The sequence below is a fragment of the Hoplias malabaricus genome, chromosome 1 (assembly GCF_029633855.1).
Source record: "Hoplias malabaricus isolate fHopMal1 chromosome 1, fHopMal1.hap1, whole genome shotgun sequence".
NCBI classification, from domain to species: Eukaryota; Metazoa; Chordata; class Actinopteri; order Characiformes; family Erythrinidae; genus Hoplias; species Hoplias malabaricus.
Window position 1 is genome coordinate 76,154,090 of NC_089800.1, and position 24,552 is coordinate 76,178,641.

A 24,552-nucleotide genomic window follows, 5' to 3' on the forward strand; every position below is an offset into this window, starting at 1 on the left:
CTTTTCTGTATCTTGCATGCTGTTTAGTTTGTGTAGTTGAGGACTTCCAGACTGTGGGTGTTAAATCCTGGGTAAAGTACATAAACTCTGATTCCCATAAACACACGGAAAGACCCTACCATTCATCCTCATTCGACAAAAAATACTGCATAGAGCAAAGGTTAGGGGCCAGGGCTCAGACCTGTCAATCAAGTGAGATGAAAGTGAAGATGCAAAATATGGCTGCTATGTCCATAAACTACCTTTAAAATTCAGATCATAGTGTTTATGACCATCACAGCTTCCCACTGTCTTCAGGTGAGAGCCACACAGGTCATTATTTAATAAAGCAAAACAAGACTTTTATCCCACAACTTTGACTTTTTCTCATCAGTTTCTTAGCTCAATAATTTATATTTTATGATTAGATTTTATTCTTAATGTCTCACAGGAGGGAAAAAATAAACACAATGTACTTATTTGGTCAATTAATCTCTAATCCAATCACCAATCAACTTCCTAAACGTTCAAAACTAATTCAGAACGGTAAGACTGGCTGTTAAATGGGATAAGGCCTGATGAAGTAACAAACAAAGTATGAGAAGAACTATAAACAATGTCAGTGATGTGCAGCAGTGTATCATTAATTGTAGAGCAACTTATTTTAAACAATAAGCCAAGTCTCAAGAGGCGTTTGCAACAAGCTTCACAGTCACGACCATGTTGCACTGAAGTATATTATTTTTCTTGTGAATCATCTAAAAAATGAATGCCCCAACCTTCAATAAATAATGACCGTCTTCTCTATGCTAGCCTTACACCAAACATATTTTTTAAATATTTCAAGGTCACAGGGAAATTTCCAGTGTCTGAATTAATTTGAGAGTGGTACTGGACTAGCGTCACCTCAAATGTTTACTGTGAGTTTGTGAGTCTTTTTCCCGTTTTGATCAAATACAATGAAATCAACTGTGTTCGATATTCATTCATTCATCGTCTGTAACCCTTATCCAATTCAGAGTCGTGGTGGGTCCAGAGCCTACCCGGAACCATTGGGCACAAGGCAGGAACTTGTCCTTCACGCCAGTCCTTCACAGGGCATCATACATTCACACCTATGGAAACTTTTGAGTCGCTAATCCACCTATCAACATGTTTTTTTGGACAGTGGGAGGAAACTGGAGCACCTGGAGGAAACCCATGCAAACACGGGGAGAACACACCAAACTCCTTACAGACAGTCACCCGGCACAAGACTTCAACCCACAACAAACTGTGGGTGACAGCAACACTACTAGCTGTGCTAGCGTGCCGTCCTTGTGTTCAATAGTGGCTATTCAAGACACCATGATGTCTTTGTGAAAATCATTGTGTGGGATTTTATTTTAATTTGTGTTAGTTTGTCAGACTTTAATCTTTTAAGAGTCTTAGAGTATGGTCAGAATTATGTCCACACAAAAAAACCTCAGCAGGTTCAGTAGTAAACAAATAGGAGCTTTAGCAGAACCTAAAAAACCTTAGATTTTAATAGACGAATAATTATTTGGAACTAATATCGCTTTCAAAACAGCTGTTTTTACAATATACCACATAATGCAGATCTGTGAACCATTTAGAGCATCTTTCATTGTAAGAAGAATCTTCCACTAACCAGCACATTCAATAAAGCCTTGCCTTCATACTTTTCCTCCCTAGGGAGACAACGCCTTAGCAGCAACCAACAGGGGATTTCTCTCTCTGAGGAAATGTTAACAGCAGAGCTTTTTCATTTCAACTTAATAAATATTTGGAGATTTCTGTGTAATCTATCTCAGACACAATTCGACAAACTGTATAAATAAATAAATAAATAAATAAAGGGCAGCACGGTGGAGCAGCAGGTAGGGTCGCAGTCACACAGCTCCAGGGACCTGGAGGTTGTGGGTTCAAGTGACTGTCTGTGAGGAGTGTTTTCTTCCTGTGTCCACGTGGGTTTCTTCCAGGTGCTCCGGTTTCCTCCCACGGCCCTAAAACACACACTGGTATGTGAATTGGTGACTCAAAAGTGTCCGGGGGAGGGGGGGGGTGTGGTGTTGCCCTGTGAAGGACTGGCGCCCCCTCCAGGGTGTGTTCCATCCTTGTGCCCAGTGATTCTGCATGTAATGCATAGACTCCCTAACAATTTTTAAATTGCATCGCATTGCATTTAAAAGTCAAAGCACCTCATGGAATTTTTTAGGTTTGTAACCTACTCACTCACCGACACATCCATACGATTAAAAAATAATAATACAAAATCACATACAAAAAAGTGCTGTTCCTCAAACACTCATGTTTAGGTGGTACTCCACCGGTGGGTGCTTTTCATCAAAGACACTGTGTCCTTGTTAATAAACACGCTAGCTTCAGACCAAAGTAGTCATATGCAGTGATAATGATATGATAAAATGAAAAGAAATGCAATAAACTTGAGTATGAACATTAACAGAATCAATCAACAGCTGTAGTATATTAAGTAAAATACTAGACATCTACAGAAAAGATCTAGTATTAGGTGTTAATAAGATGTTTTCCTTTTTTTGGCATCTACATGAACAAAGTGAACAGGGCACAAGCATACAAAAACAACTCAAGTCTGCTTCCACAAAAAAAAAGCTTGATTTATCATTTAGGTATAGTCAGACGAAAGGAGTCCAACCACACAACATACAAAGCAAACGTAGAAAAAAAGTGCAAATCAAAGTAAAGTCCAAAACAATGCAAGATGAAAGAGCAAAGCAAAGTTAAGCATGAGAGAGCATGCGTCATGCTGAGGACAACGGCGGCAGCTTACATAAGCTCCGGTTTGTCCATGTCCCAGGCTCTCCTCCACTGGCCCTGGGAATTTTTATGACGAGCCACACGCTCTCTGTCAATCTCCTCCCGCTCTTTCTTCCAGCGAAGATACTCCTGCTGCTCCTCACTGGAAGCTGGGGTGTCCAGGACAGTGTGGTGTGGTATGTCCAGCACTTCTGTCAGCTACAATTCAGTAAAATGTAAGCCAAAATGCTTTCAAATATACATAGTAAAATAAAATATGTATACTGTAGAGGTTTATATACACTCATACCCACATTCACATGAAATGCTGTGCAAAAGATCCCTCTCTTCATTTCCAGTAAAAAAGTAAATGCAACATACTAGTTTTCTCGAGCTACTTCTGACTGAAAAACAAGTAAAAGAAGGTTGATGTCTAATCTTTGCACAGTATGTGAGTATCACTCAAATAAGCTGATCATTTCTTTGGGGGCTTAAAAGGAACATATTATAACCCTTTTTGGTAAAAATACCACAAGTCTCAAACAGGCCCAACAATGAGGCGCCAGGAGCTGAAGTCACAGGTCTTAGTCATGTTTTTGTTTGGCTTTCTTCTCCTTTCTTAAATCAGTCTTATGTCTGTGCACTCATTTTGTCTGTCGTACTCAGTTTATATCCTTGTAATCCTTTGAGCTCTAACATAAACAATGGTCCATCTCTGGGACTTAAGAGACACTGACAAGGAAGCGGGACTCTTCCTCTCATGTGCTTGCTAATTATGTAAGAGCACAAACGATTTTTATTCCATGTTTACTAAAGATAAATATAATTCTATACTTTAAATATAATTCTAAGTTTTATTTCAGTTTGTGAGTTGGTAGGAGCTTCAGATCCCTGTGATGGGTTAATGCAATATAAAAGTGTTTAAATAATGCTAACATTGACAATAGTGCTAGTCTGGGCAGTGCCATACTTGAACAACAAAATTTTAACATGGTGCTGAGCAGAGGACGCATTTAATAATTATTCATTCATTCATTGTCTGAAACCGCTTATCCAATTCAGGGTCGCGGTGAGTCCGGAGTAGGATGACAAACACTCATACACTCACTCACACCTACGGACACTTTTGAGTCGCCAATCCACCTACCAACGTGTGTTTTTGGACCGTGGGAGAGGAAACCCAGAGGAAACCCATGCGGACACAGTGAAAACACACTGAGTTTCTCACAGACAGTCACCCAGAGGAAACCCACATGGACACAGGGAGAACACACCAAACTCCTCTCAGAGAGTCACCCGGAGCTGTGTGACTGCGACACTACCTGCTGCGCCACCGTGCCACCTTATTTAATAATTAAATTTTAATTTAAAAATAAATTTTGAATGCAATCTTACACTGCTTGAATTTTTGGTTCATACTATTAGCTGGTATGAGCAGGCCAGATCAGCCCTATATTACAGCTATTTTATACAATCATGTGCAATGGACATCACTGACAAAAAGTGGAACAATCAAATACAGTTACAAAGTATCTGCTTAATTTGGCAAAAAGGATATAAATAAAACACTAAAACGGGGCATGTGTGAACGCTTTCGATTCATATTTGATTTACCCCTCCCTTACATTAAACTCAGAAATAAATATATGAAAACTTGCACACTAAATTGTATATAAACGGATTAGTGTGAATTTGTACCCTTTAGAAATGTTCAACTATTTTTAAATATATATTTTGACCAGTGGCTATTCAAACAAAGGCTATACTGCACTCATCTCTGTATTGTGGATTTTCATTGCAATCATAAACGTGAAAGTGCAGATGACCAAGTGCCAGATATACATCAGACCAAAGCAAGTTGGCAGGTCGATGCTGTTTTTCCACTGGTGTGAAGTGAGCTGCGTGTAAACAGAAAACCCTCCTCTGGGTACAGTGAAGAACAAAACATTCAGCACAGACGCCCTCTTCCCTCAGGAGCAGAGCCACGGGGTACAGTCACCTTACTCAAATCTGTATGCAGTTATAATCGATGAAATTCAAGCACATAGTGCTTTGATTGGACTGTGATTATTTTATAAGCATTTTATATTTTATAGGTATTTTTTTAAATACACTAATATGTAAAGAGCAACTATTTACTCAATACAGAAAAAAAACGCTCCTCCCACAGTGGATTGGTTATTGAAAAATGTCCATAAATGTGAGTGTGTGAGTGACTGCGTCAGTGTGCGATGCCCTGCGATGGACTCCATCCAGGGTGTGTTATGGCTTTGCAGGATTCAGGATGGGCTCTGGACCCATTGGGACCCTGAATAGGATGAAGGGGTTTCAGAAAATGAATGAATGAATAATTGATCATGACAACAAACTTAGCATGAATCATACTGCTTGCTCAAAATGCACCCTTTGAAGTTTATACTTTCATTTTGAAAACAGGCAGCATTTTGAGCGGTTAAATTGAATATGAATTCCATCATGATCTCATGACTGTGACTTTCCCCTTTCCTACGTGTACTTAAATTATGCTAATTTGGATCCACTGTGCACTAAATCACTACTAATAAGTGTTTTAAATTAGGTTATATTTAATATATATTGAGTGCACAAGTCTTATGTTATTTTGGCCAGCCTTCTAATACAATTTAAATATATTTATATGGTTAGAAGTACAAGTCATATGTCATACTTCAAACGTACAAGTATTGTAATTTATAATACTATCCTTTGTCATTTTATTAGTGACAATTACTGACATGGTCTGTTCATTTGCATTAGTGAAATATATTTTTATAAGTAATTTTCACACGCTCTGTGTTTTAGAGTTCTTTAACTGTGTAAGTGTATTTTAAGTATAATTTTTTATTATTTAAATTACACATTACTAGTGATTTCATAGAAATTATTGGTTACAAAATGTACTTAAAGTAATACTTTAAGTACACCCCCCCCCCCCCATAAGGGTCAGTTCATCAAATGAGATCAGAGGTGAACCCCTGTATTCCAGAGTGAATACAACTGAAACACTGAAAAAGTTTCTATCGCACTCCTTCAGCCCTAAAACCACATATGGACAAGAATTCCTCATGAGTGAAACTATCAGATTGTTTATGAATTTCTTCGGATTTTGTGGATAAATCTATTGATCTATAAATGGTGTGGTCCCAAGCCCCAAGGGGAGAATAGGCTCTCAGACAGCAGCACAAACTACATTCAAAACACTCATCATAATGCAAAGCAGGCAACTTCAATCCTTGTTGACACTTTAACATAGAAAAATGTGTGCCACTTCCTCCAGATGTTAATAACATAAGCAGAGTTCTTTGTCAATCATTCTCACAATATTTATAGTGAATTCTAATTGATCTTATCAATCACCTCTTTCAAACGATTTCAAATACAAAGTTACCACAATTCTGACCTGATTGTGTGACTACTCTCCTTGCAATTTTGAATACTACCTGTGCAAATCTACTCTAATCCTTTTAACCACAACTTGTAGTGATTTTAAAGGAAATCCCACCAGTATGGTTCAATGCAGGCTGTATTCAAGCCCTCTTAACTGTAACTCTCATAGGTACTCTTCCACATATAACTGGTCAGTGTATAATTATATTTCTGATATTGTGTTCTAAAAGCAGGACATAAGAAAATACGTAAGACTGATAAAATATAGTCAAAATGAACAGAAGGATGAGAACTGAGCGAAAATAACTAAATATCAACGTTTCTGCTCCTCACTCCTGTGCTCTTCCTCTGAACTGAGCTGTGGCTCATTCTCATTTAAAGAAAGTCTCTGTTCTAAAAAGGATTGTTTAGACAAGAGGAAAACACTGCTGTGGTGTTTGATCCTTGTGGTATATTGAACAAAGCAGAGAGCTTACCTGTGAATAGGGGTCATATTCAGTGAATCCATAAGCCTCATCAGCTCGACTCTTTCGTTCTTGCTTTCTCCCAACCTTACAAGAACAAGACAAAGACAATAAGTGAAAGAACAATAGCAAATGTGCATGCACAATCACAATGGGAATTGTTTATAGAACCAGCCCTAAAAGGACTAGCGTAAAATGTGTTAGCAGTTCCTTGCACAAAAACACATCCAAAATAATGTAAAGAAGTAATAGAACAGCAGAGCTGAAAATGAAAAAGGCTGTATATGGAGATAGAGTTATACTGCCCTCATCTGGACAAAATCAGAAACACTAAACTAGTTAAATATTTCAAAATTTAAATCTCTGAACACAGAGGGAATCCAAGACTAATCTGAAAAATGTCCTTAAATCACCCAAATATTTGTTCTGAGCAACAGTTATCTGTGTATCTTACTCAATTCTACTGCAAAAGCATCTCAGAAGGCTCCTTATGAAGTTTTCTGAGAATATGGCAACACAGCAATAGTGCATGAAGCGAGGGGTTTCAATTCTATGATCAAAAACGCAAAGGAATCTAACCAAAAGAGTAAAATAATAATTAAAAACGTAACATAAAAAAATGATGATCCTGTGTTCATACTTTTGCCTGGCAATGCATGTCAGAGAGAGAGAGAGAGAGAGAGAGAGAGAGAGAGAGAGAGAGAGAGAGAGAGAGAGAGAGAAAGAGAGAGACATACAGACAGAGCACTTGCTCTGGGACCTCCCCTCTTCTCTTGGCTGCTGCATAATTTGGCCTTTAAGAACAAGAGCTGCTATGTTGATTAGATTACAAATCTCTGTCCCTTATTCTTGGAAGCAATGAGGAGAGAATGAGAGAATATGAGAGAGAGAGAGACTGAGTGTGTAGCAGAGAAACAGAGTAAAGTTAAGAGAAAAACAGATAAGAAAAAAATACAAGAAAATTAAGAGTAAGAGACAGAGATGAGGCACAGAATCAGACAGGGTTTGAGTTTTTAATTTAGCCATCCTCTCTGTATAGTAGTAGGTCTCTTGCTGTTTCTCACTGAGCATGCACTGTAATTCTCATCCGTGCTCTGGCTCAGAAAAGAGGAAGCTACGGCGCTACAAACTTGGTGTTTACTGTGAGACTCTGGCAGAGCCTCCAGTCATTCTGCAGTGATCAGCTCTCAGCACAATGACGTATCACTGATCTTCAGCAAGCTTCTCTGCCTTATGGCTCAGCTATGCTCCCACTAATGCTAATTCAGTCTCTATCAACTGGGTACATTTCTGCATGCCAGTCTACGCTCTCCACTAAGCAATGTGCCACATACAAAGAAATCCTCATGCCCCATTCTCAACTCCGCTAGTGTATAACTAGATAGCCACAGAACCACAGAGAGGGGACAAGTTTAACAAAGATCATCTCCTTAAAGATCATCTTTAAGATATAAATATACGGCAGTCAGAACAGTACGTTTTTGAAGTTGATGTTGTAAGCAAGATACATTAGTGAGCAGTGGCCTGAGTGACTTTGTCATAGGTCATGATGTGTTTGTCAGAGCATCTACAAGTCTTTTATGATGTTCCAGGCATGCAGTGTTTAGTACCTACCAAAAGTTGTCAACCAAGTAAGGACAACTAATGAACTAACCACAAGGTCATGATACCTTATAATCCGCCAATAACACCTTGCTTCAATCATTATAATGACATACATTTGTATTTTCTCACTGTATAACATACTAACTTCATAAAAATGCATTAGTTATCTAGTAAAAGTGGTCTGGAAGCTCAACTTTTGACTGTACTTTTCTCAGTTTATTTGATGACAGCAGGCTGTCATACTGTGTCATAAGTTTGGGCTAGGAGAAACAATTGTGATTGACATTGGTCCTCTATTTCCGTTGTGTATTTCTAAAAAATAAAATAATTAAAATAATATATTTTGAAACAAGGTTTATGGTTTTTGAGGTCACAATACACATAGTTTAGAGGATATTTCATAAGATTCATAAGTTTTTCATAAGATTAACACTCATGTAAATATACTCAATATAGTAAATATACAGTCCACAAACCTGACGTCTGTTATTCAGACTACAACTATTTTTATTTAAATCAATAAACGAACAAATTCATGAAAACAAAAACAAATAATTTCACTCAAATACATTGCTATGCTCATATCATCTGCACCTGACCAGAATTCCAAAAATTTATGTTTAGAAGGATTAGCTAATCTGAACTTCTGTATCTTAACTATAAATCCTTCATTTATTTATTTATTTTGTATCTTTTGTTCTTGAAGAGTAATTGCTTTAAGTATTTTTCCCCTTTTCACACTCTCTCAACACAACTCGCCTTGGAATTAGGATCTAGGGTCTAGTATTTGGTTTTGTCTTTTTTTTTTTTTTTGTAAAAGCAGTATGCTAATAAATGCATATTAAACTAAACTGTACAGCAATGTGGGCAGCCAACAGTAGAGAGATGGCATTACAAACACCTGAAAATTAATTCCGCATCAAACTGTGTGACTAGAGATCTGCTAAATCCCACAGGGACCAATCAGTGGGAACCAGATGAAAACACAATGGCCAGAGCCATGGCTTAATGGTTAAAGAGTTGTGGAATTCTTGGGAACAGCAGAAACATTGCTTTTCCTGCCTCTAGACAACGGAGCAAACCCTACTGAATATCCCTTTAGACCTGATGCATATTCAAAAGCCCAGGCAATGCACTACTGTGAATGGCTCTCTGAGCATCTGCCTCCACATCAATCAGCAACAGACCAACCCCCCCCCCCATGCAACAGTCTGGCTATCGCTGAGAGTTAGAGGAGGGGCCTGCTTTCATGTCTGGGGTCTATTCAAAACAGCAGAACATGAGACACCGCAAAATCAAAGCGCAAGGCAACCCAGACACCAAGACATAGTGAATGAGAGAAGAGGAGGCAATGATTTACAACTAAAGAGCAGACTGGTGAAGTAGAAAAAGTGGAGGGCTGATGCTGTATGATGTCCATATGGAGTTCTGAACAATGTGCATATACAAGGTGGGGGGGGGGGGGGGTCATACTGTGGAGCCTGGACTCTGACCAGCGCCAAAAGACATGGCCATTTTAACAAGGACTAAAATTATAACTGATCATAAAAAAAGATTCAGGAGAACAAAGTGACCCTGCAATAGTTGCAATTAAGTCATTGATATTTATTTAAACTGGGGCCAGTCGGTCTCACTTGTGTTTATTACTTTTATGGCATCATGCTGTTATTTTATATAAACCATAATTAATGTACAGGCTCAATAATTCAAACAACTTCCACAACAGAGTTTCTATGAAATAATTGAGTTACAATGACCTTTTAATTCGATTTTACCGATTCTGTAAAACTGCCTTGTGACAACAGTCAGGGTCACAGTGGGTCCAGAGCCCACCTGGAATCACTGGGTACAAGGCAGAAACACACCCTGGAGGATAATTTTGAGTCACCAATCCACCTACCAACATGTGTCTTTGGACTATGGGAGGAAACCAGGGCACCCGGAGGAAACCCACGCAGACACAGGGAGAACACACTAAACTTCTCAAAGACAGTCACCCGGATTGGGGCTGTGTGACAGCCACCGTGGCGCCCCATTAAATATATTTAATTAAATATATTTAATATTAAATTTACTTTTTATGTTGCTATAGGGTATTTTTTCAGTGTCATATCGTCAAAATATCCTGAAATATCGTAATATTATTTCAGGGCCATATCGCCCATCCCTATTTCTCACACTTATGTAGCATCTTTTCAGAGATACTTAAGTGGGTTTGACATAAAAATTCACGTTTATGCCATTTTGACTGAATGCTAGAATTAAAATATCACATTAAACATTTCTTGTTTATCGTCCAAATATTATACATGTTGCAAATGCTGATAATACTACCTGTATTTCAAAAAAGTTGCAAAAATAACACAAACTAGAAGCATTTTTACTAGTGGTCTCAGACATTCCATTGTATGTGTGTGTCCCCAGGACAGAAACAGACACTTATTTCTGAAAAACTACATTCTCACAGCTGAGAGAAACATGTCACTTTTCAAGAACAGAGCAAGAACAAGTGTGCACTTTACTCACTCCAAGGCACTTTAGGCCTCTCTACCACCCAGCTGAATCTCAACTACTGTAGGGGGACACAAAGCTCCACGCATCAGTTCAAGCCTGTGGCTGAGCATGGAGTGTTATCACTCCTAGTACAAATAAAGCAGCTCACAGTGGGGATATAATATTTATTCTCAGAGCAGAGCTCCTTAAGCTATTTAGATTAACCTTTACAATTACTATATGAATGTCCTTTTTGTAACTCCTAATTACAACAATTAAAGTTTTCTTTATTGGTTAATTATTTATTGTGCATATCCCATATATCCATAAGATTCGTGAATACCCCTTCTAATGAGTGAATAACATTGCTTCAAGAGGTACCCAATGCTGATACATGCATTAACTGTTCATGCACATCTTGTATAATGTCCAAAGAAACATATTCTCCAAAAGAAAGGGGGGTTGCTCTGGGGCATCTGCCCATGAACAAATGGCCACAATGCCCAGTTTAAAGCTTTACCTGGTTTCCTGTTGCTCTTCTGGTGTTTAGACAGTTCCTTGCACCTGCAGTAGTGTCCAACTGTTCCTCTATGTCCTCAGAAGGATGCTTTGTCCCAAGTGGCCCAGTAGAACTTTTCCTGTCCACTCTCTCACTGACCACCCTCTTCCCCTGTAGGGAACAGACTCTACACTGAGAAATCTGCAATGTATTACTGCAAGTTATTAGTGCAAAGATTTTTATATGCCTATTTAGAGCATCACTTTCAAGATCCAGCATTAAACACAGACTCTTGTTGTATTCAATTAATGTCAACATATGGAATAAGACATTCAGTCCACCTCAGCCCATTTGAGCTGATATAAAACTGAAATCCAAACACAAACAACAAATCCCTCAAAAACTAAGCTCTCACAGTTCACTCGGGACAATGGTGCTTGATTTTAATAAACAGAAACACGGAACAATTATTAGACTGATTTAAATAATAAATGTATAAATACAAATAAATACAGCAAAAATCTAATTAAAATTTTAGGCAACATCAGCTAGACCCAATCATGTTTGCAGCAAATATGAGGGAACCAATTCATGGATAAATTCACCAAGTCACCCCATAACATCATAGTTCACTATCAAAAACCTGCTAATTCTGTGCTATTTTAGACTCTTTTCATTGGCAACACCACTGCTAGCTTGCCTTGGCGTTTCCTGGTGTGGTCACGAGAAGCTGCCTTCGTTTTCCTCTGCCACTGCTGAAAATACTAGGCCCTCCCTCCTCCTGCTCCTGAAGCCCTTTGGGGCTCATGCTTCCAGAGCCCTTCTTTGTCACCACACGCTTCTCCTACACAAGAACAAAAAAAAGAGGAACATTTTAAATCTATTGCTGTAATTTCTCACATTAAGGCAACAGCTACTTAGCTTTTATATGTGAAATATACATAATACTTCAAAGGAAAATTCTCTAGAAATTCAATGAATGAATGAAAGATAAGCACAGGTCCTGCTTGGATAATCCATGCACGCTTTCATACATTTTGATTAAAGTTGCAATAATAACAATGTGAATGAATGAAAATAAATAAATAAAGTAATACCAGTGATTGAACGAAAGGAAATGGCACTCACAGTAGGGGACTTGTTGATAGTGATGGTCAGGTCCTCAACTTTTCCTTTGCGGCTCTGTAGGGCCATGCCCTCCTGCTCTGCCCGTTTCTTATCCTCCTCTACCTCCTAAGGCACCCAAAACATTACACAAAACCTTTTAGTAGTTTATCTTCAAACAAAGTCTGCAGGCTTTCATTTCATAGCTGCAAGTTTGTGTGAAATAATTATTTAATCACACCTGTGTTGTATAACTGTTTGCAATAAATAGAATCTTTCATTTATAATTCAAGTATTAAAGAGACGAATATTAATGTTCATATATCTAACCTGACAGCCAATTAAGTGTAAAATAATGTGATAAAGGAAAGCAATCCACAGGCCCTGCATCAAAAGACAGAATGCTCACCCATCTTATTTGAGGTGACTATATACAATAGCCTTTCAGTCAGAAAATGAGGGGGAAAATGGGCCTTGATATTTGCCTGGCAGACAAACATCTGAGAGCTTTCACGCTGATATAACAGTCTGGAGAAACAAGGGAATATTTTTTACCTGATACCGCTTCATAAGGGCCTCGTTCTTTTTGCGCAAAGCTTCAATCTTCTTATCCAGTTCAGCATCCTTCTGCTCCTTCTTCAGCAGCATCATGTCTGTGGGGCTCTGTGGATTAGAAAGACCATTTTATTGATTTCTCAAACTCAATATTTTCCACCTCAAATACAAAGCTTTATTCAAGTGTGAACATGCATCACATTAATATTTAAACCTAAACCCATTACTTTCACACACACACAAAAAAAAAGAAGAATACACATTGAACAATAGGATTCAGACAGTAACCACTGAACAAATACTCTGGTAGAATTCATTTAAATAATAACTTATATATACTACTCTATTCTCCCAAACTTTCAGAGTCTGTATATGTTTCTTACTGTCCAACCATAGGCTTCAGCTCTGCAAGCCTCTGCAGATGGACACAACATTAATGGGGTCAGTTTCAAGCATGCAACATGATAGGTGCACATGCTAAATATTCTGACGCCCTCAGCACAAGTGCCAAATGTAGTGTTCTCCAGAGTTCTCTCTCTCTCTCTCTCTCTCTCTCTCTCTCTCACACACACACACAAGTATGAACAGACACCAAATAAATGCCCAAACGACCATACATCTAGAACATCTATCTAAAATCCATCCATGTTACAACACCCTCCCTTGTCAGCCATCAGCACATGTTAACAACAGTGAGCCACCAGCTAGTTTTAAATGCTGCCTTCACTGCAGTCCACATACTTAAAATATACCTGGCTATTGTGCTAACATGCACAGAACATGATTTCCACTTTGAGAAACAAGAGAAAAGGAAGTGCAACTATAAATTAGGTGTCAATTGAAATCTAGAACTAAAAGGACATCTGGAAAGGAGTTGTTGAAGCAAGGTCTATGGAGTGATGAGATTAAATATGTAACTGGGGCTGCTGGGATCATCCCAAGCACAAAATTAGGCCTTCTAGTTAGGGCTGGACTAGAGATGTTTATAAAAAATAAATAAATAAATAAATAAAAAATAAATAAAAAAAACGGTATGCATCCCTACGCTGGATGATACAGCCAAATTTATTATAGCGATATATTTCTTAATTTTGGTTGATACGATATAATTTCGATGTGAACAGTATAAAATCCACTGAAAAACATCCAAGAACAAACAAGAAACAAGTATTAATATTTTTAAACTAAATTTTTAATTGAGTGCTCTGCATATATGTAACAACATTCAGTAACAGGTGTTGTAAATAATATGTATTGCATATTGAAAATATTAATTTGGCACATAAAATATAAAATTCAATAAAATATGCATTCTAGTAATGAAATACAGCACTGTATTTATGCTATGGAGACAATATTGTCAGGTTAATCTTTAGGAAATCCATTTGTCCACATTATCAACAGATGGAACAGATCGGCAGGTGGCCATGGAAAACACCCTCTCATTCATCCATTATCTGATTTTGTGTTTTGAAACAAAAGTGTCACGGTCTGTTGCTTTTATTGCGGTCTCACAGCTATGAAAGGAAATGTCACGGGTCAAAAGTTAGATTTAGGCTGTTGTGTATGTGGCCCTGTGTGTGTGTGTGTGTGTGTATACCAGGAATATATCACATTGTGGGAAGTAAAAATCTGTTCACACACACATTCTAGGAAGTTGTCTTCGTTACATTTTAACGTGAAAAGGATGTCTATGAAATTTCCCCAAAATTCACAGAAATTACTGATACAAGTTGTTGTGTTTAATCTGGTGTGTGGAGATATATGTAGAGGGTCCTAAGAGCACAGTAAAGGCCTCAAGCACAAAACATACCCACAAATAACTTGTGTCTTCTCCTCCAATTGATAACAGCCATGTTTTTATACTTGAGGTATTAGCACCATTACTTTCGCCACATGTTCACTCTTCAGTCCACTGAAGGGTTCCCAAACCAGTAACGAGTCTGCACATGGTTTGTTTCAGCTCAGACTTGCACTCGTCATTTCTGCTTGTATATTCAACTATCCAAGCTAATCTAAACAAACCAAACTGTATTCAAACTGGTTCTGACATATGCATATAATCTACCACCCCCTTATTTCAACCCTTAAATACTGTTTATTTGCACTTATTAGTTCTGTAGGCATCCCTGATTTCTGTTAAATATACAGTTTATTCTTTTATTCCGTGACTGAAAACATAAAAGATTAATGGCTGTTTTTAACTGAACATTTCATATACACAAAGTGATCTCTGATTTAGGCGCAGTATTGTAAGTAAATAATTTTTCTGCAAAATGCCAGGTACCTTTATCAAATCAAAATCCACTTTCATTTTCTTCATCTGGGTAGGCTCCGGCCACCCTACAACCCGCCAAAGTTTATTTGAAGATTTATGAGAACAAATCCTGGCGAGTTAAGAGTAAAGGCTGGGATTCCACAGTTCACAAATATTCTTGCTTCCAAAACCCAGTTTATTGTTAGCAGCAAGTACCCTCTCTTTTAAAAAAATTCAGCCCTGAGGCTGGAACCTGTTTTTCTATTTTCAAATCCCAGTTTGCAGCTTTAAAAGTCGATGGCAGTATTATTTATACAGCTACCACCACTGGACTATTACGGTTCAGAGGTCAAGCATCTCCCTTCCAGGTGAGTGGGTCCTGGGAGACAGCTGTTAGAGGAGTCAAGTCCTCACTCAATATTGCCACCATCATTACACTATTTTACAAGTTTATTTTTTAACATGTTGTGTGGTCTCAGTTATAGGTACATTTTTAAAAAAACATTTATTCCTTTGTCGATACTGAAGCACTTTGTATTGCCCATAAAATGTTGAATGTCTCTTGAAATAATTGAAACTGTAATAAAAGGCAAACTTCTGACAGACTACATACTGAGATTTACATTTTTTAGTAGCACTGCTCGCTTGTTCAGTCTTAGTTTTTGAGAATAATACGTTTAAATAAAAAGTTAAAGCCTAAAGAACAGAAGAAATTATTTTGTAAATAGAGGGCATCAAACAATATAATTTCAGGCTCAGGAGGTATTAAAAAAAAATCACATATATGGTTCTTCATTGCAAGTGCTTAACTATTAGATATGTACACAATATTCACACATGCAGTGTTCAAGAATCCTTGTGTCTTGGAAAAACTGTAAAACATTACAGCTGTGCTATGAAGTGTAAATTGGGCGGCACGGTGGCTTAGTGGTTAGCACGTTCGCCTCCCAGCGCTGGGATCTCATCTCCCATCTGGGTGGAGTTTCCATGTTCTCCCTGTGTCTGCGTGGGTTTCCTCCGGGGTCTCCGGTTTCCTCCCACAGTCCAAAAACATGAAGGGTAGGTGAATTGGTTTCTGTCTAATTACTGTCCTGCTGTGTGAGTGAATGAGTGTGTATGTGTGAGTGAATGTGTGTGTGCCCAGATATGGATTGGCACTCTGTCCTGGGTGAAATCCTAGTGCCCGATGCAGTCCTCCAGGTGGACGGTCGTTCCTGGTCGAGAGTACGCTGTGCGCATTTGACTGCCACTTCTAGGCCAGTGTGTGGATTGAATGTTCTGAGTATTCTGAGCAGTGTGTTCTGAGCGCTGTGTATTGTAAAGCGTCCTTGGGTATCTAGAAAGTGTAACAATAGAAATATACATGTGCACAATTCTGTAGTCACTGCTGCAAACATCTGAAGTTTGGAAGTGGCAAGAGCTAATACCAGCTGCTGTAAAAAAGCTCTTATATTCTTAGTTTTCATCAGCAATGACAAGCTGAGTAACGCATATATTAATTATCTACACAAAGAAAGATGTCATGAACAAGTAAATACTCTTATTAGCTGGAAATTTTTAAAGTGTTTTAAAGTGCTGTAATCTGGCTGTTCTCTGTAATTAAAATCCTATCCAGGTGCTTATGGAACTGTGTCTAAAACGGCACTGTGTTCCCGATCCCCCCAGGGAGACTCAGTTATGGCTCTGTGGTACAGAACAGTAATGCCATTTCTTTGAATGGTTGCAAGCTAAGGCTGAAGGGCACATGTCTGACAAGCCAGCAGAACGAGGAATGAGGCACTCTGAGACAAATGAAGAAAGAGCAAGAAATGGCTTGGGTCAGTGCAAATAAAACCACTTTAGGGGATGGGGGGCGAGGCAAAGCAACTGTTCCAAAAACCCAAAAGCAGCAGGACTCATCTCTGGTATATGATATGGAGTAAGATGCCCTACAAATGCTGCTTTTTTGCAATGATTCAAAAGGAAAGCATTATATGAGTGAGGTGTTGCTCCAGGAGCTGATTCAGGACACCTACGCACTATGAAGCTTCAGAAGAAGTGCCCTCAGGTCACACAGAGAAAGCAAAGGCCACAAGTCAAAATTCAGTGAATTAGATTTTTCTTTTTCACCACCAAAACATCTGAAAATGGACATGAAACTTACACAAAAGCACAGAAGCATCATTTAGACACTACCGTTTCCAGAATTCAATTTAAACTCCATTTGCCTTTCAATCTTAATGTTAATTGTGTTTGTTATTAGACAACCTATCACACACTATAATAAAACATATTATATGGAGCTTTCTCCCATGCACTATTTTTTTTAATCTTAAGAACCACATGGCACTCGCCTGTAACTCACTCATGTTCAGGAGGCTAAAAATAAGCCATAAGTGGGCACCAGAGACATTCAAATAGCTTTTACCTCATTCTTCATAAGTGCACTGCTTGAATGACACCATGTTCATGTGTGTGTGTGTGTCTGCTTCCATTTATAATGACATTTAAGGACAAACTGAATTACAGTAGCCATGCTGGTATAGACAGATATGACCTGTATGAGACAGCTATTTAGATTTGACTAATACTTCCTATTGAACATATTTACATATTTTCTGTAAGAGAAAAATTTGTGATGCTAAGTTATAGCACTAAAATGGCAGCATGTCACTTCATTTACAGCATTTGTTAAACAACAAGTATTTCTCAGTGTAATTCTTATTATATAATATTTTATGAACCCGTATCATCTTTAGGATCAGTAGATATATATATACACTCATGCACAGCAATCAGCATAAGCATTTAGTTAGTGCATTAAATATTAAAAACATTACAGAATCTATCAGCCTGTTTACTAAAGAGACACAAAAGCAAGAGCCTGACTATGTAAAACTGCCCTATACCACTCATCATCCAGCTGCTGCTGTTCTATGAATACGTACCCATTATTTTAATAAAAGTCCTAACTCTGATGTCTAATGACTGCAATTATAAATTGGAATTTTTCACTTTTGTATTTCTCTCACTGTTAAAGACTAAAATCCCAGAAATCCATGCTGTCTATGAAAGCAGGCTTGGGTGAGGGGTCTGCCTACAACAAAGATGAGAACATTTGCCAATTATACCATCTGTGAGAATGCAGCAAAGTCCCGCTGCGGTGGCCGCTATTAGCTCCTGCTGTGAAAATGTCTTAGTCTCTGTCACTCTATCATCTGCCAGTCAGCAAACAAGCATGAAAGAGAGAAACAGAAAGAGAGGGCTATGATGAGGAAAAGGGCGGAAAGCAAAAAATGAGAAAGATGCTGGACACTCGCTGTCGCGTCTGGGATGACATAAAAGAATCCTTGTTGTTCCATGTGACATTCCTCTCAAACAGAGTACTGAGTCACATCGCATACATGCACACAGCAGCAAACTGGGAGGACTGTGTCTGCCAACGCAGCCTGGAAAAAAGGCCACCAGCCAACAGTTGCAGAAACCGTTCTTCTGATACATTACAGTTGCTAGCTCTTGACTAGATGAGTTCCTAATATGTCATTGTTCTGGGCTTTACTGATAAATATCACATTATTTTTTAATAAGATGACAATTAAATGTACAAATTAACAAATCCATGATTCTTGAGGTATGGATCTCGATGATGTTAAAAAAAAATGTCCCTGTCCTTGGAATATTCAGTTGGATAATTAAAAAAGTGTTAATGACGCCGTTACTTTATTCAAAGTGCTGTCCGTAGACATGAATCAGAGTGAAACACTACTCCTTAGCTTCAGAACTAGGTGCAACTGCTCCAGGGTAATATCCACTTTAACACGTCACAGCAGAACACATTGAAGTTTCCAGTTTTTATTCAGTTTCAAGCATTCAAGGCAAACTCCAAAATGAGTAAACAACAGAACAAAGTTGTCATGTTTACAAGCATTACAGCGAGGCACACAGCTTCTCAGCATATACAGTCTGTCTGTTGGTTTCTCTCTTATTCCTTTTCTAGGTGCGCATGACTTTTTTTGTTATTGGTATACAGATATGTTACATTATTTTTTTTAAATATGGTTGTATAGTAATTACTAACTTAAGTCATCTTCACATATTTTATTTTTACTATTACTGGGGGTAGGTGTTAATAGTTAAACTGTAAATAGCAGTTTAGCCTTTTATTTTATTATTTTCTTTGGAAACCAAGAAAAAAAAAACATCTAGCCTATTTAATTTAGACAGTGGGGGAAAAGTGGCAAAAAATTAAACAGTGTTTAAAATAAATAAATAAAAATAAATTTATTCAAATGTTTACTTTTGACCAAAATTCTTAATTTTAATTGTATTTATTTATTTAATTAACTTAATAAACTAGGACTTAATAAGCAATTAATTCTGTAGCACAGCATATCATTCTTCAGCCTCAACCAGTCCACAGAATAGACATTTTGAATCCTTTTCTTTCATCCATCAGTGTTTTCTACCAGGCATCCAAACAAAAAAACAATACAATATGTAGTCAGTTCTTAAAGTGATACAAGCGTTGCTCAACTTTAGTACTGAATTACTAAAGTTAATACAATGCAAATAGTCTCATTTGTGCTGGTACAGGTAATACTGTCCAGGTTGATGGCTCTCATCTCAGCTCCACCCTCAACAGCATCTGGTCACATCTGTTGATCAGTAAGACAAAACCATTCATCTTAAACAAAATGATTTATGGTCAAAATGCTAGTCCCATCATCTGTAGATTACCAGTTTCTGCCCAGATGTTCGATCAGCCATCCAAGGCCAGGACTGTAGGAAAACAAAAATGGCCTCACTCCTCCTGGGCAGGCAGGACAGGACTCTCTTCTCCCATCAATCAAGCTAGGTGATAAAAGTTTGACAATTTCCTCTCAGTGTTTTGAGCATGCCGTGGAAGTATGTTACAAGAGACAATGGCTGATACCACAGCTCAGACAAAGAGTTTGCTTGTCTCATATTGCCAGCTTGTGGCTGCAATTCCATTATTTTAGATAAATGGGTATTCACTGAATGATTTTAAGAAACTAATCCATAGCAAATTTAAATGAATTTGTTAGGATTCCTTGCATTCAGGGCTGTCTTAACATACCGAGACTGATTGACAGCTTAGTAAGCACATTACTCGAAGTCTGAATGATAGCATCACTGAAAGTGAGGGAAAAAATCTCAGCAAATGAATGGCTTTAAACCACCACATGACTCAACAGCTGAATAAGGCATATCTTCCAATACACAGGGCTTACATCATGAGGGCTGAGGATTGGTAGGTGGAGAGTGTCTCACACGCTGGGAAACGGCCGCTTCGGTTGTCAGGGTACCCAAATAAACCCTGCTGCACCACCAAACACGGCATACACACAAATCCGCACAACAGAAGGGATAGAATGTCCCAGTGACTGTGCCAAAAACGAGTCACTGGTGCAGAAAAAAGAGAAAAGGAGAACATGATAATCCCAGCATAACACTCTCTCAAACACACCCTCCCCCAGACCAAGCCTTTCTCTGAATGTCACAAGGCAGATATCCAAACATATCAGCCCCAGACGATCAGCTGACAGCCAAAACACAGGCCTCCTCTACAGCAGCCGCTGCTAACGCTGCTGCGCATGTGGACAGGGGGTGTGAGTGTGTGTGTGTGTGTGTGGCAGCTAGCGTAGGGGCTGAACACAGCACTGCATTTAGCAACCAGCAACCATCTTTAGCTGGACAGAAGAGAAGAGGGAGGGAGGGAGAAATAGAGAGAGTGAAAGAGCGAGAATGAGAGGCAGAAACACTGAGGCTAGAGATGAGGATGACAGAGCTAAGCAAATGTGGGAGAGGAAAAAAGAGAGAAACAGAGAAAAATATATATAAAAAAAGAACAAAACAGAAGAACTAAGACAAACATAACAGCTAGACCTAAATAAATGTTTGAGGGAGAGAAAGAAGGAGGACAGGTTTGAGAATGGGAACATGGGAGAGAAAGAGAGACAGAGAGAGAGAGAGAGAGAGAGAGAGAGAGAGAGAGAGAGAAACAAATGCACTCACAGCTTGGTCCATGTCAGCCGCGAATCCTGGGTAGCTTCCAAACGCAAGGCAGCCGGGAAGGCACGGGAAACTGCATGGAGTGTGTGTGCATGCCTTGATTACAAATAAAACCCGTTGGGCTGCGAGCCAAAGCCTCCAACAAACGCAGAGAGGGCACCCCTGCTCACAAATTTTTTATCTACTGGCCCACTTACCTCCACACACACATTCTGCTGCTCTCGCTCACGCTCCCTCTCTCTCTCTCTGCCACTCCTCCCTCTCCCCCCACAACTCTCCCCCCTGTCTGTCTAAAACCCTCACTCACAGTTAAACTTACCCGTCCTACACCCCACCCCTCTCTCTGCTCCCATGGTGCTGGCCAACACGCCCCTTGCACACCCAAAACAAAGCAGCCCATTTTTCACTCCCTGTTATAACTGACTGTCATTCACAATTTTCTATATTCTACAGTTAAAACAGGTGTTGTTGTGAGGGTATCTTTCATGAGCGCAACAAAATACAGCCTAATTAATCAATCAATCAATCAATCATCACAAACACAATGCATATAATAGTGTACTATAAATTAATACGGACACTGAATTTCAAAATATATTTCTCCTTTATCAAAAGGATTAAACCATAAATTTGATTTAAATAAACCTCATAAGTCATAAGTATATGCTCCTTCATGATTCAAGTTCAACTGAGTGACCGGGAACACTTCAATGGTCAGCCATGACTGCCTGTTTCAGCAGGGTATCAATATGAATTTATGCAAAAGCAAAATTCTCCTGAGAAATAACATACCACCAAAGGATGTTGAGCAGTTTACAAGATTAATTATTTACTTTTTTAATATTTTCCTTCACTGATTAACTAATGATGGAAACACTGCAATATATAAAGCTTATTTACACTAATTTTTGCCGGATCAAACTTTACGGACACAATGGGGCACTGGACGAATATGGATCATATTCTACAGAGCTCAGGGAATGAGTCAGAAATTTAAACTGACAGAAGATGTGAAGAATCTGCTGAGAAGAGGGTGTTAATTTGCAATGACCCCTAACACAGAGGATGCTTTGAAAATGGCTAGAAAATCTCCAATATCACCACAAGTTGTTTTGTAGTTGACATTTTTCAGAGCCTCTATGCAGTATTCTTAACGTGAAATGCAAAGCCATCCATGGCAACACTTATAATTTGAGCAAACCCCTGGTGAAACACAAATTACACTACAGTTAATTCCAAACCTGCAACGTGATTGTCTGAGTGACGATCCAGGACTGCCAATGGTGTACTCTGATCAAAGCCCTTCAAGTATTACTCCGCCACATACAAACCTAACACAGAAATGACACCAGCACTTACGAGACAACAGGGGGGATTCCTTGCCCTTTTTCACTAAAGTGGAACGAGTTCCTGTTTGACAAATTTTCAGCAGCATAAAACACCATGAACCGTCCATGGACAAAATAAATGTTAGTGAAAAATTGACAGCTTAAATGGCATCTTCAAGTAAATATCTCCAATTAAATGACTTTTCACACCGAGTATGAATTTTTCGTACATAACCTCTGCATTTTAGTTCTCAGCATGTGGTTTATGTTTTAAGCTTTTGTGTTTGGCTACGAACAAGACGAGCTATTCATTCGCCGACTTCCTGCTCATTTGTTTGGTCTGTAACCATGACAGCAATGCTCTGATTGGTCAGTCTTATTGTGTCAATGTAGAAAACAGAATCAATTCTAATTCAAAATCTGACGCAGCGTCACAGTCACTTTCAGACTGTGTGGGAAGGACTTCATTAACATACGTATTTGTTTTCAAAACTTTTCAAAACTGTTTTGTTTTCGTGCATAAAAATGTGTGTGAAAAGGCCTTAATCCAGTTTCCAAAAACACCTCAACAGACGTGCTCCTTCAAAACGCACTTTATTATATGCTACTATATCTTTTCTTGGCTCAATACACAAACTGAGCAAATCATTATGCATATACACTACTTTTTATTTAAATACATTGTTTCTAAAATGTTAGCATGTTCCCTGTTTGTTTGATTAGATCACCAAACTTTAAGAATCAAAAAATCATGTCCTTTCTTACAAAGATTTTCCTCTTGCTGTTTTATAAAATTCTAGTTTTAAATGCTTTATTTGTAAATATTTTTATTTTTTTACAATTTATTTGTATTTTGTTTTCAAGTTTATATTTTTTTATAGTTTTTTTTTTCATAAAATGTCATCTGTAAAGGTGATTTGTCGTTATTTTCTACACCAACTTGCAGAGCTGTATGAACTACGATGTCTAAAATAAATTCCTGCGGAATTTGGAAGTAAACACACATATACGAGTATGTCAGAGTGTATATTTACATCTACAAAAGGGGGCCCAATGCAGAAAACGTTTAATGAAAACTGTAGGATATTGGCCCTTGAAGGAAAACAGCAGTTGAAATTCACCTTGTCAGCCACCGTTATGAATTTAAATGCTATGTACATATATTTAGCCACAAATACATTAAATGGACGTGGTGTTGGTCCCATTTCTGCTGTAAACACCGACTCACCTCTAAACTGACCTGTTCACAGATGTCGAGGTTATATAAACAAGACGCTAAGTTGAAGTTTACATCTGTGTCGATGGGCTCTCCGTCCTCCCACAGGCCTGAGGACACGAAAGTCCACGGCGTTTGTACTGTACCTGAGGAATACAAGTCTCCATTTACACGACACTAATGGCTGTATTCAGCTGTAAATATGTCTAAATAAAACAAGTAAACCGACCAGACTCATTCACATCCTCTTAGCTCATTATTAATGTTAATTTACTGTGGGGGGTTAAATCAAATTTAGCATTGGCTACCTGGAATGTAGTACGCCATCATCAGACTGGTTTAATGTATCCAGAGCAGCCCTGAGAGCCAAATAAAGCACCGAAATAACACTTTTCCCACTCTAGACCTTTCAGAGGTAGTTCCTCAAAATGGCTGCAGTAATCATCTTCTCACTGCTACACTAGTTTAGGCCGAAGGGTGACAGGAGTGTGAGATGTGTGAACTCCTCTTTCATTCTCAGCTTTACGATGCACAGTTGCGGGCCGATGGACGGCGGGCACGAGCACGTGCGCGTGCGCGTGCACCGGGAATAAGGACCGCGCCTCAAACCTCACACGTTTACTCGGTCCTACGGTTTATTCAGGATATTTTTTAAGTAAGCATAAGCGAATAACAGCGCCCACATAAATAATAACTTTGAATAAAAATGAATGTTATTTCTCATTACAATTATACACATCTCATTTTAAGATATGTACGACATGTTAAAGCAACACTAGGGAGTATTTTTACCCTAAAATTACAGATTAAAAGTTATTGTGATGCTCCAGTAATAGGGGGAAAGAGCTTACATAGTT

The 24,552-nt window shown here is 38.5% G+C and overlaps 1 protein-coding gene and 1 long non-coding RNA gene across 4 annotated transcripts in view; both read right to left on the reverse strand.

Moving 5' to 3' along the window:
* Positions 1–24,284, reverse strand: part of LOC136699026 (coiled-coil domain-containing protein 9B) — a 36,425-nt gene extending 12,141 nt beyond the window's left edge. Inside the window, exons 1-8 of one of the 3 annotated variants that reach the window (XM_066673477.1) lie at positions 24,004–24,284; positions 23,720–23,841; positions 12,883–12,990; positions 12,352–12,456; positions 11,924–12,067; positions 11,245–11,394; positions 6,639–6,713; positions 2,792–2,976 (exon numbers count right to left, since the gene is read on the reverse strand). In XM_066673477.1, the coding sequence (XP_066529574.1) occupies positions 2,792–2,976; positions 6,639–6,713; positions 11,245–11,394; positions 11,924–12,067; positions 12,352–12,456; positions 12,883–12,990; positions 23,720–23,841; positions 24,004–24,025 (911 nt within the window). In that variant the 5' untranslated portion in view covers positions 24,026–24,284. Of the gene's footprint in view, positions 1–2,791; positions 2,977–6,638; positions 6,714–11,244; positions 11,395–11,923; positions 12,068–12,351; positions 12,457–12,882; positions 12,991–21,154; positions 21,372–23,707; positions 23,842–24,003 lie in introns of those variants that run through there. The other 2 variants (XM_066673472.1, XM_066673485.1) reach the window with 2 other exon arrangements.
* Positions 18,988–20,596, reverse strand: LOC136699050 (uncharacterized). The gene is made up of 3 exons (XR_010803590.1): positions 20,371–20,596; positions 19,856–19,969; positions 18,988–19,773 (listed from the first exon to the last, which is right to left on the reverse strand). It is a non-coding gene; the product is annotated as an uncharacterized lncRNA (long non-coding RNA).
* Positions 24,285–24,552: the final 268 nt, after the last annotated feature.